Source organism: Hypanus sabinus, chromosome 6, assembly GCF_030144855.1.
Source record: "Hypanus sabinus isolate sHypSab1 chromosome 6, sHypSab1.hap1, whole genome shotgun sequence".
Lineage (NCBI taxonomy): Eukaryota > Metazoa > Chordata > Chondrichthyes > Myliobatiformes > Dasyatidae > Hypanus > Hypanus sabinus.
This window is the reverse complement of record NC_082711.1, coordinates 165,995,251-166,015,938: the sequence shown is the minus strand read 5'-3', so window position 1 is coordinate 166,015,938 and position 20,688 is coordinate 165,995,251. Positions and strand designations below refer to the sequence as shown.

The 20,688-nt window shown below is 37.9% G+C and overlaps 1 protein-coding gene across 1 annotated transcript in view; it reads left to right on the top strand.

The window, feature by feature from the left end:
* heatr6 (HEAT repeat containing 6) overlaps window positions 1-20,688 on the top strand; it is a 73,163-nt gene that overhangs the window by 23,939 nt on the left and 28,536 nt on the right. Inside the window, exons 5-11 of the mRNA XM_059973383.1 lie at window positions 1,581-1,695; window positions 4,246-4,347; window positions 4,975-5,115; window positions 8,592-8,887; window positions 9,725-9,902; window positions 12,373-12,579; window positions 14,220-14,319. Of these exons, the coding sequence (XP_059829366.1) occupies window positions 1,581-1,695; window positions 4,246-4,347; window positions 4,975-5,115; window positions 8,592-8,887; window positions 9,725-9,902; window positions 12,373-12,579; window positions 14,220-14,319 (1,139 nt within the window). The remainder of the gene's footprint in view (window positions 1-1,580; window positions 1,696-4,245; window positions 4,348-4,974; window positions 5,116-8,591; window positions 8,888-9,724; window positions 9,903-12,372; window positions 12,580-14,219; window positions 14,320-20,688) is intronic.

Sequence of the window (20,688 nt, the reverse complement as noted above, 5' to 3'; positions counted from 1 at the left end):
GAGCCCCCACCATCCAGGATAAACTGTCTTCTTGTTGTTGCCATCAGGAAGAAGGTACAGGAGCTTCAGGACTCTCATCACCAGGTTCAGGAACAGTTATTACCTCTCACCCATTAGGCTCTTGAACCAAAGGGGATAACTTCACTCAACTTCGCTTGCCCCATAATTGACATGTTCCCACAACTAATGGGCTTACTTTTAAGGGCTCGGTTGAATACCCAAGTTGCTGTGATCTTTCATTGATTGTGTTATAGTTACATAGAAACGTAGATATCTACAGCACATTACAGGCCCTCCGGTGCATAATGCTATGTCGATCATGTAACCTACTCTAGAAACTATCTAGAATTTCCCTATTACATAGCCCTCTGTTTTTCTAAGCTCCATGTACCTTTCTAATAATCTCTTAAAAGATCTTACTGTATTTACCTCTACTACCTTTGCTGGCAGTACATTCCACGCATCCACCACTCTCTGTGTGAAAAACTTACCTCTGACATCCCCCTTGTACCCACATCCAAGCACCTAAAACAATGTTCCCTCATGTTAGCCATTTCAGCCCTGGGTAAAAACTTCTGGCTATCCACACAATCAATGCCTATCATCATCTTATACACAGGTTATGGTTATTCTTCTGTTACAGATTTATTGAGTATGCTTGCGAGAAGTACTTTGCTAATAAATTTACTTTGAACTTTGAGTTAGAATGGTCGTAGACTCATACATCACAAAGGCCTATCATTTATGCGAATCCTATTGCTACCATGTTATATTTTCACCATAATTCCATCAACTCCCATTAGCATCTAGCTGATGGGGAATTTACATTAGACAGATAACCTACTAACCTGCACATTTGTGGACATGGAAGAGTACTGGAGTACCCCTAGGAAACGTGCAGGTTCAGAGGGAGCACATACAAACCAAATGCAACCAATAGCAGAAGTCAGGATTGAACCCAGAGGTTTGGAACTATGAGGGAACAGCTGTATTAACTGCGCCACTCTGTTGCTTTGATGTGTGACTTGGAGGTGGTCTTGAGTTGGTGTTGTGCCCTTGCACCAGCTGTCCTTTCCACCATATTAAAGATCCTCATCTTGAGTGGTGCCCTGAAGGAGCCTCACTGAGCTGGTGATGAAGGGAGATTTTGTCATTGTGTTTTGCAATTATGGGGAAAGAACAGAGGGTGGTTAAAGGATTGGCTTGTAGTAAGCAACACTAAATTCAGTTCTGCCTGCATCATGGGGCGGAGATTAGATGAATCATTATCCTGCCTCAGCTACTGACCCAATCCATGTTAAAGTTATCTACCACCTTACATATTATGGATATACCTTTCAAGACTAAGGACTCCCCCTTTAGCCTCTTTGTTTATGGTAGTTGCTGTTGTCAGGCGCATTCATCTCAAACATAACGTGTTGAAAACAGCAATAATATGTAACCATTTTTAAACAGCTCTTCTTCAAAGAGGATGGAATAAAATCAAACCTCATTAACTCACTATCATTATTTAAGTATTGAAAGAAAATTGTAGAAGGTCCATAACCTGGAAGTGAATTGTTTCAATTTCTTGTTGCCAGTGTACCTGGACAGGCTTACCTGGAGGAACAGTACAAACTCATATCACTGCAGACCTTTCTGAATGTCTTGAAGAACCCAAAGAGTCCTGACGTTGATGATGTTACAGTTTGTAAGGTAACTAGGTAGCATGCACCTAAGATCAAGTTATATGTTTATATTTGAGTTGACTTGTGATTGTCTTTTAAAAATGTAAGAAAGGGGATCAGGAATAGGAATAGGTCTGAGCCTGCTCTGTCATGACTGATCTGCTTCAGCAATATCCCCATATCCTTTGATTCTCTTAATATTCGATAGATCTACCATTCTCCATTTTGAATTAGCATGATGACTGAGCCACTATAGCTGTCTGGTGTAGAGAATTTCAAACTTTCACCACCCTCTGATGAAGGAATTTCTCCCCACTTCAGTCTTAAATTGCCTATTCTTTTTTATGAAAATATGTCTCCTGGTCTTAGACATAATTATGAAAAATATTCCCTTTCATTTAGCCTGTAAGCTTTTAACTCATTTTGTTTTCCAATGAGATCTTCCTTTCTGTTTTCTATGCTATACAATATATATTTTTGGTCTACAAAATCACCTTCGTATGATGAACACACTATCCATCAAACCAGTTTGCAATATTCCCACAGTGACAAGTGCAGGCTTTTTTTTGGCGATGAGACCAGAACTATATACAGTATTCCAGATGCGGTCTAACCAAGACTCCACAAGAGTTCCTTATTCTTGTATTCAAACCCTTCCACCAATAAAATAAACGTACCATTTGTCTTCCTAGCTGCCAGTCTGACCTGTATGTTCAGTGATTTGTGATAGTTCTGTTATGTGCACATTTCCCCCCTATTATACACCATCTTCCACATCCTTGCTCACCTGCTCTGCTTGTTTGTATCCCAGTAAAGCTAACTTTATCCCAGTGATGCTAAACCTTGATATTAGGAGGTGTGTTTAAACAAGTGAAGGTTACCATCTCATTGTGCATTCTGGTCTTCAGCTGAAGACATGCACGGCTTCGAATTTATGCCTTACGATAATGGCAAATATTGTCTCTTGCATTTGTTCCATCACAATGCACTTCAAAAGTGCTTCAACACTGTAAAAGCAGTTTAACTATTCTTGGGCTGAGTCACTATATCATTGCAAAGCCATTTTTTCCTTTATACCACAAGTTAAGAGCTCTCTGCATGGAAATCATGAGTCATGACCTAGCAATACATAGAGGATTTCATTATGATATAATTTAACAGCCAAAAGCAAAAGTCGTGATAGCAAAATGTTGTGTATAACCAGGGCAATAGGTACTACAAGCTGTGAATAGTATTCGGCACCTATCAGTCACAAGCCCTAAATGACAGAAAATTATGTTTCTCATTCTGATTTTCTTTTTGAGCATCTATGTAAAATCAATTTAAGTAGAATTACTTGTTAATTCTGCTTTCTTAACCTTGTTCCAATGCTATAACCTGTCACTGACCATTTAGTGCATCAAATGACTGTGAAATGTTTTTCAGGTTGGATAATATTATTGTACTCTTCTAAAGAAAGTTTTTGTACTTGAAGTCATTGTCTTTCTAGAGCTCTACTAAGACTATGGGGTTTCCATATGAGAAAGTTTGAGTCTGGTCAAAATTGCAGTGCCTCGGTGTTACTAAGCAACCACCAGTAGTTTTATAAGTTGGCTTCTCTTCACCTCTACTTAGCAAACATTTCACAATGTTTCTGTTCTCATAGACTGAGGGAAGTACCCATGATGTGATGAAAAGCTTTGTGTATAATAATGTTCCGAAGCGTATCATATGTCTGTCTATATGCACAAGAACTTCAACTGCAGAATTTGTTATTAAATAATTTTGAACAATATGAGTTAACTGTAAATGTAGCTCTTTCAAGGAGTGAGAAAGACGTGTATCTAAAATTGTGAAAATTTTTTGCTTAATTGTACATTCAGCAGTTAAATATAAGACACTCTGAGAAAGATAATAACTGTAGTTCTGTCATGTTTTGTCCACTTGCCAAACTTTGAGATAATACCTGTGAAGGACTTGTTTTCCATCAATATTTAAACCAGCTAAAGTTTGTATTAATGGAATCTTTCTGGTGGAAAAGGACAAGTTGGTGAATGTGTGTGCACTTGAGTGCCATATATAGAAAGGAACTGATAAAAAATTGGCAAGTGTATGGTATCAGTTGTATCTGGTGTCTTTTGGAGAAAAGGGCAACTCCGGTAGAGTTAATGAAAGGTTATTATTAATCTCCACAAAGTTGTGATTTGACTTTCTAGAGGGCAATAAAGAAATTGAAAGAGATAAAAACAGAGTAAGAGTTTCATGTCATTTTACTATGCATTGAAGATGTGTGGTCATCAAGCTATGTTTGTCTGAAAGCCACAGCTCTTTGACAATCCCAGAGCCTAGTTTTTGAGGGAATAATTCTTCTATTATTTCACTCCCTGTCAGCATCCTCCTTTTTTGTGGGGTGCCCATTGTCTTCTCACAACAGATTAAGTAAGATTTGCCTTTCCCAATGTCGGCACTAAGTACACATTTCCCTAAGTCCCGGAATCACGACTACCTGCCACCATAGCATTGCTCTCTGTCTCTCATACCATCAACTGAGCCCATACACTCTTTTCAGCAATTGATGAGATTGAAATTCTTGTTTCAGTTGTTACAAAATGCACTGAAGGGCATCCATTCTATTCTGAATGCCGGAAGGATTAATCTGACACAAGCAGACCAACTGGGAACTCTCCTGGCCGCCTTTAAAGTAAGTGACTGTAAGCTTTCCAGAATCCAAATCAGGTTAAGTATCACTGACTTAGATCATGGAATTTGTTGTTTTGTGGCAGCAGTGCAGTGCAATAAATAAACTAATTATAATTATATATATAAAAATTAAATCAAATAAGTAATACAAAAAGAGAGCAAAAATAGTGAGGTAGTATTCATGGGTTGGTTCACTGTCCATTCAGAAATCTGATGGTGGAGGGAAAGAAGCTATTCCTAAAATGTTGAGTCTGTATCTTCAGGCTCATGCACCTCCTGAACTTGGCCTGACTATAGCTGAACAATTTATTTGTTAACAGCAAAAATGTAACTATAGGGAAGACCCACTAACAGCCAGTGTTTGCATACTATAATCTTAGTTTCCTTTATACATGCTTTAAATGGCACATCGAACTATGCAAGATTTGATGAATCCCTGCAGTTGATACATTCTGAAGCATTGTGACTGGAGTTAGTACTGTCCGGGGAAATATTAATTGCAGGCAGTTTTCTTAGCCTTCAATCTTTGTCTTATGTTTAAAAAATGCTGTTTAGCTCGATTTGCAGCCTGTAATTATTTTACCTTTTGGTTAAGTATCTTCTTTCCCATTTGCTCATATCTTCCCAGAAATACATGTTCTACGGTTTCCCAGGTGTGAACATTGAAGTTCCTGCAATTCTATATCCAACGCCTCTGCCCCAGTATGAAGGCAGTTCACCAACTAAAGACCAAACAGGAGGTGCCACAAACACTTCAAAACAAGTGGGGGTAATAATGGGTTTTCAAAAATAACTTTATATCTTGCTTTTGAATGTTTTTTTTTAAATTAAATTCATTCACAGGATGTTGTTGTCACTGTCAAGACCAAATTTGTTGTCCTCTATAATTTCCACAGAACTGTGTGGCTTCCAGGGCTATTTCATTCGGTAGTCGAGAGCCTCCCATAGTTCTATGGGTCTGAAGTCATAAAAAGGACAAACTGGTTAAAGGTGGCTAAAAGATCTAAAGCTGAGGTTTTATAAGGCTTTAGTCAGACCGCACTTGTGAGCAGTTTTATGCACCTTGTCTAAGAAAGGATGTGTTGGCATTGGAGAGAGTCTAGAAGAGGTTCCCAAGAATGATCCTGGGAACGAAAGGGTTAATGAATGAGGGGCATTTGATGACTCTGGGCCTGCACTTGCTGGAGTTCTGAAGAATGAGGGAAGATCTCATTGAAACCTATTGAATATTGAAAGGTCTTGATAGAGTAAATGTGGAGAAGGTTGTTTCTTATAGTGGGGGAATCTAGGGCCAGAGGGCACAACCTCAGAATGCAAGGATATCCCTTCAAAACAAAGTAATTTCTTAGCTAGAGGGTCGTAAATTTGTGGAACTCACTGCCATAGATGGCTGAGGAGACTGGGTTATTGGGTATATTTAAAGTGGAGGTTGATAGGTTTTGATTAGTAAAAGGTCAAAAGTTACATGGAGGAGGCAGAAGAATGGGATTAGAGGGATAATAAATCAGCCATGATGGACTGGTGCAGCAGACTGGATGGGCTAATTCTGTTCCTATCTCCTATGCTCTTATTTCCTTCCTTGTAAAGTTGCAGAGAACCAGCATAGATTTTATGACAATTTGGGAGTTCCATGGTCACATTACTTCTCCAAATGATCCAATTATTTATATTCCTCATTTCCCATGAGGGAAACAATCCCGCTTCCAATTGTTTGTCTTTTTTAATCGTCGTGCTAATAGCACTAAAGATATGGATTGTCACAAATTTTAGTATTTGTCTAGTCTTTGGTGCACCAGAGTTCCTTGTTTTAAAGCAATCTGCCAACAAGGTGACATGTTATCTCCAGGGGAAATTGTATTTTTTTTGGTTTGGCCGCACATTACAAACCCTACCAGTTTGCTTCTAAATTTGCTTCAATGGAAATAAAAGTAAATTGTAATGTATAACAGGGCCTGAAAATGTTTTTGCCCATCTCGCAGGACTGCTGTATATAAACTTCCTCCTAAGTATTCAGATGCTACCATAAAACATATCAACAAAATAAACCTTCAATCGTCATTCTTTCCAGTGCTGGTTATAAGATGGGTGTTGCAAAAATGGCTGCTGTGTTTGTCAATGTGATAAACAACTTCATCTCAGTTACGTAGTATGTAAAGGCCATTGAAACATTTCTGAGAAACATGATAGGCAGTTCTTTTTTCTTAAATAGCTAATGGATATTATTTTTGGGCCTAGATATGTGATATTACATTTGCATAGCTTTCCATTGGGACCTCTACAAGGAAGCTTGTGATCTGGTTTTAAATCACTGGAAGGAAGTTTTCTCTTTATTGTTGTTATTGTTTCTGAAGTGTGCAAGTTTAGGGCACATGTCAGAAAATAACTTGTACTGAAGCTAAACATCAGGTCAGGATACTTAGACCATAAAACATAGGAGTAAAATTAGGCCATTTGGCACATCGAATCTGTTCTGTCATTCCTTCATGATTGATTTATTATCCCTCTGAACTCATTCTCCTGCCTTCTCGCCATAACCTTTGATGCCCTGACAAATCAAGTACCTCCGCTTTGAACATACTCAGTGACTTGGTCGCCACAGTTGTCCATGGCAATGAATTCCACAGATTCACCACCCTCTGGCTAATGAAATTCCTCATCCCTGTTCTAAATAGATGTCCCTCTATTCTGAGGCTGTGCTCTCTGGTCCAAGACTCAGCCAATATAGGAAATATCCTCTCCACATCCATTCTATCTAGGCCTTTCAATATGTGATAGGTTTCAATGGGATCTCCCCTCATTCTTCTAAGCTTCAGTGAATACAGGCCCAGAGCCATCAAACACTCCTCATATGTTAACCCTTTCATTCCCAGAATCACACTCGTGAGCCTCTGGACCCTCTGCAATGCCAGCACATCTTGTCTTAGATAACTGGTCCAAAACAGCCTACAATGCTGCAAGTGCAGTCTGACCAATGTCTTACATAGCTTCTGTATTACATCCTTAGTCCTCCCAAAACGAATGCTAACATTACATTTGCCTTCCTTACCATTGACTCAACCTGAAAGTTGATCTTCGGAGAATTTTGAACAAGAATTCCCAAATGCCTCTGTACCTCTGATTTTTGAATTTTCTCTTCATTTAGAAGATAGTGTACACCTTTATTCCTGCTACCTAAGTGCATGACTATACATTTCCCTACACTATATTCCATCTGCAATTTCTTTGCCCATTCTCCCAGTCTGTCCAAGTCCTTCATCAGACTCTGTGCTTCCTCAACCTTATCTACACCTTCACCTGTCATTGTATTGTCTACAAATTGCTCATTCAAATTATTGGCATATAATATGAAAGGATCTTGGTTGAATTCCTTAAAGACGCCATTGAATGTTGTTATAACATGGCAATAGATTTTGTATTCCTGAAGGATGTGTTCAGAAGGACCAAGGAGTCTTCTCTATCCTCATTGTAGGATGAAGTAGAGATGAGCAGTGAATGGCTCAAATATCAGAGCTGTCTACTTTTCTTTCTTTATTCCAGGAGGAGATTGTCTTTAGTTTCTTGCAAACAGAATGAAACTGGGTTTCATTTACTTACCCCATCCATCAGATTTTCATTGTACAAATAGGTCGAAGAGCTACAAGCTGTCATCTTTGATTTTTCACCTTCAGCAATTTAAATTTCTGATTAGCTAAGTGTGACTGCACTAACAGCCATAGTGGCTGGTACTGAAGTTGCCTGTTAGAAGTTTTATGGAGTGAGTATTGATGAAATTAGGACATTTTTACAGACACATAGTTATGTCATACACTAAAAGGTAAACTTGTGTGCAAGAAATTGGGGCTGAGGTTTTCTGCTCAAGGATGGTGATGAATTTCCTTGATGATAGGTGAGCTAGCATGTGCCTGTTGGATCCCGGATTTCTGTTGAATCAACACAAGGATGTTAGAACTTGCCTTTGGGGATGAGAGTGAGTAGAACTACACAGCCACAGTTCAGGTCTAGCTAAAATCTCACAGTTCCAACATGTCTTACATTCATCGTCCTAATGGAAGAATAGCCATTCAGAGTTCTGTAAAACCAAGCAATACAAGTATGTGTGCAAGATAAATAAGTTTTCTATTCCATCTTAAGCACAGTTCCTAATCAAATCTCTCATCTTAAGAAAGTGAGGTCCATCAGAAGTAGAAATTGATTCCTTTTTTTGTTTGAGAGTATGTTCTTATGTGCTTCTTTATTCTTGACAAGCATAAAAAAAAGAAATCGCGATCCAAAAACAAGAGGGAACATTCAGAAGATCAAAAGGAAGACCTCCACAGTGACATACCACAGCCAGAACTACTCTGTCAACCAGAGAATGGGCGGCAAAGAGGAGGAAACATGACCTTTAACCTCCTTCATGGACCAAAGAATTTCTCTGATAGGATAGTACTATCCTTGGATGGAAAAGACGCTTCAAATTCCTTCTACCCCTCCTGGAAAAAAATAAATAGTTCTGACTCTGAGTATTCCGATACTGAGGGTGGAATCCAAAGCAAACTGCGGTAAGTATTTTGTGATTTTAAAATATAAAGTGTTTGTGTATTGTGCGCTCTGCTTTGTTTTTGGGAACATAAGGAAGAGGAGCAGGAGTAGTCCACCTTTCCCCAGGTATGCTGTGCCATTCATCAAGATCATGGCTTATTTTGTATCTCAGTACCTTTTTCCATTACAGTCTCTATATCCTTTGATTGCTATATTGACCAGAAATCCGTAGTTGAAAGCTTTTGAACATGAACTGAGCTTTCACACTCAACCATGATGAAGAATTCTTAAGGTTCCCCACCACTGAGTGAAGAAATTTCTCTTCAGTCTTAAATGGTTAACCCTTATTCTCAAAATATGTCCCTGGTCCAAGATTCCTCAGCTAGGAGAAACATAATCTTTGAATGTGATTGTGTACATAAATAAGCCAAATGTCAATTATGTATAAAATGTATACCACATCTCTGGGATTAAGAAAAAGGGGGAATTAAAAGAATATAAAACAATGGTATGTCATGTCCTAGTAAAAGCAAATGCATAACTTGAAAACTTAGCTCAAAAAACGCTAGTTATTGGCCACACTAGTCGTAGCTTTACTCATAATAGTTGCTGACATGGTGAAGATTAGTGATTAAGATCTGTGACCAATTAACACCTTTACATTCCCGACAAGTAGCTTTACCTGCTGAAAACAGATAACTAAAAGTTTAGTATGTGTCTTGTGCTTATATTCCCAATATGTGCTCCATGGAGTCTTTCATTGGTCAGCACCTTCAGTGGATGAGAAAGTATAAGAAGAAATAATAGAAGGAAAGAGAAAATAACCAGTCTCAGAACTTTTCTTTTTGGCTTTATAGGTCACTTCAGGGAAAAGTCCGCCAGGGAGCTTTATCCTGCTTCCTTTCAACTATAAAGTCAATAGAGAAGAAAGTTCTTTATGGCTACTGGTCATCATTTATTTCAGATGCTCCTGGTATTGGAAGCCCACAGGCTGTATCCTTGATGACTATTGCTTTAAAAGATCCATCACCAAAGGTAAGGAGTAGTTCAGCTTTGTCACCTGACTGTACATGTATATAAACAAACAAAATAACGTTTCTCTGGACCCCAGTGCACCCACAAAACATCTATCACATACAGCACAAAACAAAATATTATCTTATGTAAGTAATAAAATATAATACAAATGCATCCTGTTGCCTAGAAATTAATTCCCTATCTGTAAGGTAGACTATGTCCTGTAACTACAATGTAACTGTTGTTAACACTGCAAAACTGCTATTAATTTTTAAACACTTGTCTTTCCATTCCACACCTATTTGATTTGTTGTAGAATTTACTTTCTTGATTTTTGGATTGCCATTACATCTTGTAATTTGAATCTAGTTTTAGATTAAATTAGTTCACAAGGTATCAAGGAATAATGAGGATGACACAGTTGTTCAGCTTGTAGAGCCACTGCCTCGTAGTTCCAGAGTCTTGGATTCAATCCTCAGCTCAGGTGTTGGTTGAAAGAAGTTTTCATGTTCTCCCTGTCACCGTTGGATTTCTCATCAGTTTCTTTCTTCCCACATCTTAAAAGTACTTTGCTTGATTGGTTAATTTGCTAATAGAAATTACCCCTCATGTACTGAACAGTCTTGGGCTCCTTATCTAAGAAAAGATGTGCTGGCATTGGAATGGGTCCAGAGAAAGCCTTTATAGTCTGGGGAATGAAAGGGTTAAAACATGAGGAGCGCTTGAATCCTCTGAGTCTGGACATATAACCATATAACAATTACAGCACAGGAACAGGCCATCTCGGCCCTTCTAGTCTGTGCCGAACGCTTACTCTCACCTAGTCCCACTGACCTGCACTCAGCCCATAACGCTCCATTCCTTTCCTGTCCATATACCTATTCAATTTTGTTAAAACGACAATATCGAACCTGACTCTATCACTTCTACTGGAAGCTCGTTCCACACAGCTACCACTCTCTGAGTAAAGAAGTTTCCCCTCTTGTTACCCCTAAACTTTTGCCCCTTATCTCTCAACTCATGTCCTCTTGACAAGTAGGGGTTGAATCTCCCCCACTCTCAATGGAAAAAGCCTATCCACATGAACTCTATCTATCCCCCTCATAATTTTAAATACCTCTATCAAATCCCCTCTCAACCTTCTGCACTCCAAAGAATAAAGACCTAACTTGTTCAACCTTTCTCTGTAACTTAGGTGCTGAAACCCAGGTAACATTCTAGTAAATCTCTTCTGTACTCTCTCTATTTTGTTGACATCTTTCCTATAATTCAGTGACCAGATCTGTACACAATACTCCAAATTTGGCCTCACCAATGCCTTGTACAATTTTAACATTACATCCCAACTCCTATACTCAATGCTCTGATTTATAAAGGCCAGCATACCAAAATCTTTCTTCAACACCCTATCCACATGAGATTCTACCTTCAGGGAACTATGCACCATTATTCCTAGATCACTCTGTTCTACTGCATTCCTCAATGCCCTACCATTTACCATGTATGTCCTATTTTGATTAGTCCTTCCAAGATGTAGCACCTCACACTTATCAGCATTAAACTCCATCTGCCATCTTTCAGCCCACACTTCTAACTGGCCTAAATCTCTCTGCAAGCTTTGAAAACCTACTTCATTATCCACAATGCCACTTAATTTAGTATCATCTGCATACTTACTTATCTAATTTACCACCCCATCATCCAGATCATTAATGTATATGCTGGCATTTAGAAGAATGAGGGAGGAGATCTCATTGAAAGCTATTGAATATTGAAAGGCCTAGATAGATTGGATGTGGAGAAGATGTTTCCTATAATGTGAGAGACTAGGACCAGTGGGCACAACCTCAGAATAGAAGCACATTCCATTAGAGTAGAGATGAGGAGGCATTTCTTTAGCTAGAGGATAGTGAAATTCTAGCTTGTATGATACAAATTAATTATTAATCTGCAAAGCTGGATTTTAGTTTGTGCTCTTTGATCCCAGATAACGTGGCCCTCACTGGGTAGACTGCACAGGCTGGTTTGGCCTTTCTGAATTTTGTAGGTCGGGAAATTTGGAATCAATTAGTTGTAGAATTAATGTTTATTATCAGCAATTTGAGATCCATAGATTGAACTTCATATATTGACTTAAGTGCAATATGTGGCCTCTGAAGAAACAGATTACAATTCTCTTTCATTTGTGGACAAAAGATTGATGACTAAAGAACAATGTAGAAGAATGAGCTACTGAAGTTTAATATTTCAGTAAATGGAGTGTGGCTACTCAGTTACAAGCTGCTCTTTGCAGATCCACTCATTACTTCAATTGCAGTTGTTCTGCTATTTAAATTAAAATCCTAGGAATAGTTATTTTGTGCTCTGTTATTATTTTACTTTGTACTATCTCAGTTCACTGTTGCAAATGAGTTGATCTATGGGCAAGACAAGCTTTTCACTGTACCTCTGTTCATGCGACAATCATAAACCAATTTACATGGATTAGGTCCGTGCTGGTGCCCTGCAAGTCTTATCAGCCATCTTGGAAGGATCGAAGCACTTTCTGTCTGTTGCGGAAGACACCAGTGACCATCGCAGAGCCTTCATACCTTTCTCTGTCACCCTGGCTTCCAGCATCCGGGAGCTTCACAGATGTCTGTTGCTTGCCTTAGTGGCAGAATCCTCGCCACAAACACTCACACAGATAATCAAGGTAAACTGTATGTGTTCCTACTGCATCTTAATGTGCCTATTGATTAATTGATTCTACAGAGACACAAGCGATGCTGCAGATTCTGGAAGAATTGAGCAGCATACATACAGTGTTGGAGGAAGTCATTAGGTCAGGCGGTATCAATGGAGAGAAATAACCAGTTGGTATTTGGGGCCAAGTCCCTGATGAAGGGTCTCAGCATGAAACGTCAACTATTCGTTTCCCTCCATAGATGCTGCATGATCTTCAGAGTTCCTCCAGCATTTTGTGTGTGGTTTGCAATTGATTCATCAAGTTGTCATTTTTGGCCTTCACTGTAATAATTTCTTACATTGTGTTTAAAAATCTGTTTCTTGATGTGAGACTTGCTACATTATCTTTTGATAGCTTTTGCCAGTACTTTCACATAACAGTCAGTTGTACTCCCCATTAAGTGGCACACACTCTAATCCACTGCAAAGTCTCTTTGAGTTATGTCTATCCCAAAGGAGTTTAAATTGTGTTCAGTAAGTCTCTCTCTCACTGTTCACAGTCTGTGAACTCTGCTTCTCTCTGATTCTGTACCCATGTGATTCACCACTATGGCCTGGTGTCCTTCCTCAGAACTTGTCTATCTCTTTCCATTCCACATTTTGGTTCACCTTTCATCCCTTCTCTTCTCCTCATCTGCCAGTCAGCTTACTCTGGCGCCTGTCCGCTTTCTTCCAATGTCCATTATCCTCTCCTATCAGATTCCATCATCTTCAGCCCCTTCACCTCTTCCATCTACTACCTCCCAGCTTCTTACTTCAGCCACCCAACCACCTATCACTTGCCAGTAGTTTGAATCATTTCATTTCTTTCTAAGCAAATATCTTGTTGATGTTATATCTTATAAAGATACTGCCCAGAAGAAGGCAATAGCAAACCACTTCTAGTGAAAAATTTGCCACAAACAAATGTGGTCTTGGAAAACCCATGATTGCCCACGTCATATGACATGGCGCATAATGATGATAAAGATGATGATTCAACAAGTCAAAGTTAAAGACAAGAATGGAGTGATGAATAAAACTCCGAAACTTAAATATGCTAAATGAGCTGAACGTCTCTAATAACACTATTTAATGTATTCAAGTTTAACAGTTTTGCTTTTGTTTTTAAACACAAGAGATTCTGCATATGCTGGAAATTCAAAGTAACACACACAAAATACCGGAGAAACTCAACAGGTCAGGCAGCATCAATAGAGAGGAATAAAGAGTTGACACTTTGGACTGAGACCCTTTATCGTGTATCTGTCCTGATGAAGGATCTTGGCCTGAAATGTTCACTGCTTATTTCTCTCAATAGACATTGCCTGACCTGCTGAGTTCCTCCAACATTTTGTATATGTTGCTCAGGTTTTCCAGTATCTGCAGAATCTGCAGAATGTGTTTAATACACTCCTTGTGTCCTTTTAGTGATTAAGTGTCAATTCAGTTAAGCAAACATCTGTTTTAATTCTAATTCCAAGATGTCACAGCATACTCTACATTATGGTGTGATAATGAGAGTATAGTACTGAGGAGTACTATTTTTTTGAGACTTTTTAAAAGTTGGGGTGGTATCTTATAAGTTTAGTATTTTGATCTTGTATTTTTCTTTTTTTCTTGGAACAGTGTCTTGCTAATTTGGTGACTAATGTTCCCTACAATCGTCTCAAACCAGGACTTCTTACCCGTGTTTGGAATCACATTAAACCTTACAATTGCTTTCGAGGTTTGTGCTTCTGTTTATTTTCTTTTTTTCTTTTTTTATTAGTTTTTTTATACATTTTCTACATCGCTACAGATAAAAACCCCCCAGATCAAAATGAAGAACATTAATACAGTGCAAAAATAAACATACAATAATAATATAATACAAAAAACGATAATTGAGAAAGCACCCAAATTGAAGACATGTAAAGTTAGTATCCTCCCCAAGCCCCGCAACAAAAAAAGAACTCCAGACCAACCACAACACAATATAGAGATATAAATCAGGACAATTAAACCCCCAAAACTGTAAATACACTTAGCAACAGAAGATACTAATGCCTACTACCAAAAAAAAGGAGCTGAAGGCAAGGGACCGAGAAAAAAACCTTAGTTAAGAGGAAGGTTATGAAAGTACTCAATAAAAGGTCCCCAGACCTTATGGAACTTTATATCCAAATTAAGAACTGAATAATGAATTTTTTCAAGGTCTAAGCAGGCCATAATATCGTTAAGCCATTGAGCATGCGTGGGCGGGGCAACATCTCTCCATCTAAGGAAGATTAAACGTCTAGCCAGGAGAGAAGCAAAAGATAATATTCGACATTTAGTCGAACTCAGACGTAAATCTGTCTCTCCCAAAAAACCAAACAAAGCAATTAAAGGGTTAGGTTCTAGGTCGTGATTCAGAATATATGATAACGTTATGAAGACATCTTTCCAAAATTTCTCCAAGCTAGGACAAAACCAGAACATATGAATGAGAGAGGCCTCACCACTTTTGCATTTATCACAAAGAGGACTAATATTAGGGTAAAATTGAGATAGTTTAGATTTAGACATATGGGCTCTATGAACAATCTTAAACTGTAAAAGGCAATGGCGAGCACAAAGAGAGGTTGAATTAACCGATTTGAGAATCGAGTCCCAAGTCTCATCAGATAAGGAGGTATTTAAGTCATGCTCCCAAGCCATTTTAATTTTATCCACGGGGCATGTCGTAAGGCTGCTAATTTATCACGAATAAATGATATTAAACCTTTACCTAGTGGATTAATAGAAAGAAAGAAATCAATAATATTTTTCTCAGGCATTTCAGTGAAGTTAGGAATTAAAGGATTAATAAAGTGTCTAATTTGGAGATATCTAAAAAAATGAGCATTGGGCAGATTGAACTTAGCAGAGAGCTGTTGAAAAGATGCGAAGCGATTATAGATAAAAAGATCTTCAAAATGTCTAATGCCCTTCCTATACCAATCATGGAATGCTGAATCATACGTAGTAGGTAAAAAAAGGTGATTATGTAAGATAGGGCTAGAAATGGAAAAACCATGGAAACCATAAAATTTCCTAAACTGAGCCCATATACGCAAAGTGTGTCTAACAAGAGGATTAACAATTAATCTGGACAAACTACTAGGGAGTACAGAGTCAAGAAGTGCAGAAATAGATAAATCTTTAGTGGAACTCAACTCCATTGCCACCCAATTAGGGCACTCGGGTTGGCCATGGAAAAAAGACCAAAAGGTAGCACGACGTATATTGGCTGCCCAATAATATAAACGAAAGTTAGGTAAAGCCATGCCACCCTCTTTTTTAGATTTTTGGAGATAAACTTTATTAATTCTAGAGCACTTATTCTTCCACAGATATGACAAAGTAATAGTCTAATGAATCAAAAAAAGATTTAGGAATAAAAATTGGGATTGATTGAAATAAATATAAAAGTTTAGGGAGAACATACATTTTAACAACATTAGTACGACCTACCAAAGACATAGATAGAGGTGACCATTGTAACAGACTCTGTTTTATAGTATATGAAAGATTGGCAAAATTTTCACGAAAAAGATCTTTAAACTTCCTTGTGGCTGTAATCCCAAGATAAGTAAATTGATTATGAACTACTTTAAAAGGGAGATCACGGAATGTTAATTCTTCTGCTTCTTTATTAATTGGGAAAAGTTCACTCTTACGTAAATTAAGTTTGTAGCCAGAGAACTGGCTAAACTGATCAAGAAGTGAAAACATTGGAGGTAAGGATGTAGACGGATTTGAAAGAAAAAGTAATAAGTCATCAGCATAAAGAGAAACTTTATGCTCAACACCCCCTCTCCAAATCCCGGTCAATTCAGGACAATTTTGAAATGCTATCGCCAAAGGTTCTATAGCCAAATCAAAGAGAAAGGGACTTAAAGGGCATCCCTGACGAGTGCCACGTTTGAGGTTGAATAACTGGGATTTCTGAAAATTAGTCAAAACAGAGGCAGTAGGACACAGATACAGCAATTTGATCCAAGAGATAAAACTTTGACCGAGGTCAAATTTTTCTAAAACTGCAAAAAGGTAGTTCCACTCTATACGGTCAAATGCTTTCTCCGCATCGAGGGAAATAAAACATTCAGGAATCCCAGTTGGAGGTGAATATAAAATGTTAAATAAATGCCGAATGTTAAAAAAAGGAAGACGGTTTTTAATAAAACCAGTTTGATCCTCAGAAATAATAGAGGGAATAATAGTTTCTAATCTATAAGCCAAAACTTTGGCCAAGATTTTAACATCAACATTAAGCAAAGAAATCGGCCTATACGAGGAACACTCTGTTGGGTCTTTACCCTTTTTAATAAAAGAATAATAGATGCCTCATTAAATGAGGGTGGTAATTTACCGTAATTAAATGACTCAGATAATACTGAGAATAACTGAGGAGAAAGAAGTGAAGAGAATGATTTATAAAATTCTACGGGGAACCCATCAGGTCCAGGAGATTTCCCTGAAGACAATGCAGAAATTGCAAAAGATATTTCTTCTGATGATATAGGCGCATTAAGTTTAGCTTTAAAATCAGATGAAAGCGAAGGAATATTCAGATTATTTAAAAAATGATCAACAGAGATATTCTCATTCAGAGATTCAGAAGAATAAAGTATTGATTTCTAAGTGATCCGATGTAAAGACTCCATTCTCCTTCCAGATCTTTGTAATATGTTGTTTGGCTTTGGAACGCCTCAGCTGATTGGCTAGAAATTTACCAGATTTGTCACCATGAATATAAAAGCGACTCTTACTTTCAAGAAGTTGGCGTTCGACAGGTTGAGTAGACAGAAGATTAAATTTAGTTTGAAGTTCTACAAGCTTCTTGTATAATTCAGGATTCTTAGTTTGATCCAATTAGTTGATCCAATTCTTTAATCTGATTAGTGAGGTCTAGTCGATCTGCACAGGACTTTCTATTAAGATTTGCTGTATAGGAGATTATTTGACCCTTCAAATATGCTTTCATGGCATCCCAGACAATCTGGGATGACATTTCAGATGATGTATTGGTGTTAAAATAAAAGGTTATCTGATCCTTAATAAATTTTAGAAAATCGTCATCCGATAATAAAGTCGAATCAAACCGCCAGTGTTTATTCCTCTGAGGGAGACCAGGAAAATTTAAAGACAAAGTAATTGGGGCATGGTCAGAAATCAGTATAGTCTGATAATCACACAAAAAGACAAATGGAATAAGTTGATTATCGAGTAAAAAGTAGTCAATTCTAGTAAAGATATGGTGAACATGTGAAAGAAAAGAATAATCTCTCTCAGTAGGATGAAGGAAACGCCATATATCAGAGATACCATAATTAGAGAGAAAAGATTGAATAGCTAAGGCAGATTTAGTAGGTAGTCTAGTAAGAGGACGATCGATCCAAATTAGGATCTAACCAACAATTGAAATCGCCACCCAGTATAAGAGAGTATGAGTTTAAATCTGGTAGTGAGGAGAAAAAAGCGTTCAGAAAAATTAATATCATCAAAATTGGGAGCATACAGGTTTGCTAGTACAACTTTAGTATTATATAATTTACCAGAAACAATAATAAAATGGCCATTTGTGTCAGATATCTTCTTATGGAGTTCAAAAGGAATATTTGAGTTAATAAGGATGGAGACCCCCCTAGCTTTGGCGGCAAAGGATGAATGAAAATGCTGACCCACCCACTTTGACAAAAGCTGAGAATTATCAAAACTACGAATATGAGTTTCTTGAAGGAAAGCAATGTCAGCTTTGAGTTGTTTAATATGTGAGAAGACCTTCCTTCTTTTAACAGGATGATTCAATCCGTTTACATTCCAGCTCACAAGTTTAAGTGTATTAACCATTATCAATTGTTAGTGCATAGAAGGCAGCAGGCATATAAAAAATCAAGCAGTACAATAACAGTCTGGGAGCAAAAATGTAAGCATAGATCCGTAGAATCAAAACAGAGAAATGTCCTGAATAACAAAGGAAAACAAAAGAAACAGTGAGTAGTGTTGGAACTGGAGAATCCACCCCACCCTCGCAACCCAAAACTAGACGGCTACCTAAAAAAGCAGCTAGCTCTACCAAAAAAATTAACCCAAGTATGACTACCAGTTCTGTGTCGTTAACAAAAGTTCCGTATAAATACTATAGCAAATAATAACTAATTTATGCACTAGAAAACAGAATTACAAATAGGAACAACTTCAACAGAGGTATAAAACTTAATACAAAGAAAATCAGAAGAAAACTAAAACTAACCTACCCGCAAAAAATTATAAAAGATTAAAAGAAAAGAAAGAAAAAGAGGGAGAAAAGGGGGAAATTATAAATTCAAAGAGAGTACTTATCAACCATTTACAGAGAAAAAAGCAAAACTTAAACTATGAATCAACCAACAGGGAGGCCTTCAATAAAAACTCCAAACCTCCAAAACAAGTTAAAGTCAATTGTAGATCTCTATAGATAAAGTTATACAAAAATAAAATAGATTACACAAGTACAATCTAAAAGTCCGCAGGGAAACATTAAATTTAGATGATCTATTTAGAAAAAAATGCACCAAGTCCAGGGAGAGATTGACTACAGCCCTTAGAGTTTCAATAGATAATGTCTGAATTATTCAAGTAAAGTCTGAGTTCGGAAAAAAATAGTTTTACTTCGAGAAGTACTTATTAACCATTTTAGAAGGTCAGGCTGGTCCGAAGAAGACAGGGTGGCCGGAAGGCTTCCAACAAGCGCCTCAGCCTCCTTCACTGATTTAAACCACTTATAATCTCCAGTAGTAAGCGTAATTCGAAGATCGGCTGGATTTCGGAGAGAGGGTCTGAATCCGCGATCAAAAAGTACTTTCATTACGCCTTTAAACTCAGCACGCATCTTCAGAACCTGGGGGGCATAATCCTCCACAAAACGAATGACCGTATTTTGAAAAGCAAAAGTACCTCTGCAGCGTGCCTCCATAATCAGACGGTTTTTCACCTGGTATTGATGAAAGCACAAAATTACCAGCCGTGGACGGGAACCCAGAGTTGCACGAGGAACATACATCCTGTGAGCTCTTTCAAGCTCAGGTGGAGGCGGAAGAAATTCTTTCCCAAAAATCTCACAGAGAAAATCAGAAAAAAATTCAACGGGAGAGCCCTTTTCAGTGGCCTCTGGCAAACCAAGAATTCGTAGATTGCAACGTCTGCTCCGATTTTCAAAATCCACCATTTTGGAAAAAAGTTTACTGTTCTTCTCCTCTAGGTTGGAGCAGAGAGTTTCAAGATATTGAACACAGCGTTTTAAATCTTCAGAAGTTGAGTCAATGTGAGATAAATGTTCAGCATGTTCATCCACTCTAGCATTGATCTGATCCAATTTGAAATCCAGCTGGTTGAAAGAAGTTCTAAATTCATTTCTAAAATCCATTAAAATACCTTGTCGATGTTGTTCCAAAACAGCGAGAATGTCAGCCGGCAAAGTCGTAGAAGTTTCCTTTTTCCCGGTTTTAGTACTTTTGGTAGCCATTATAAGATAGATGTGTTCGCAGGCAGGTAAAAGAGAACAAATAAAATACCTAACTAAGGTTTAAGAAGGGAGACATATAGTGCAAAGATTGGAAGAATGACGGAGCAAAAGTTCGGAGCAACTAAACAATCGCCATCTTCGCCTCAAGTCCCTGTTTATTTTCAAATATATAAGGAGATCCCCACTTTTGTTCACGGATCTTGAGTAAAGTGGGGATGATGGACTGTGGCAGGACAGTAAGTGCATTTTTTTTTCTTTGATCTCTGGTTGTCAGAAAGCACGTCAGACAGCCTGTTAATGAGTGTAGTCATTATTGTAATACAGAGGGACAGGATTTCGGACCTTTTACATGGTTAGAAAGTAAAAGCTAGGTCAGGAAGGAAAGGCAGAAAATGAGAGAGCTGGAAAATAAGGTACAGAGTTAAGTTAGGAGCTTTGGTTTATGTACTTTTATCCCCCAGTTACCCAGCCATGAATGAATTTTTGTAGTAGCCAAAAGCAATGGGTTGAGATTTTCTTTTTGCTTCTGGTGTCTCACTGTTGCAACTGTGTCAGGATAATCAGAGAACAGTGATAGAAACCAGAACT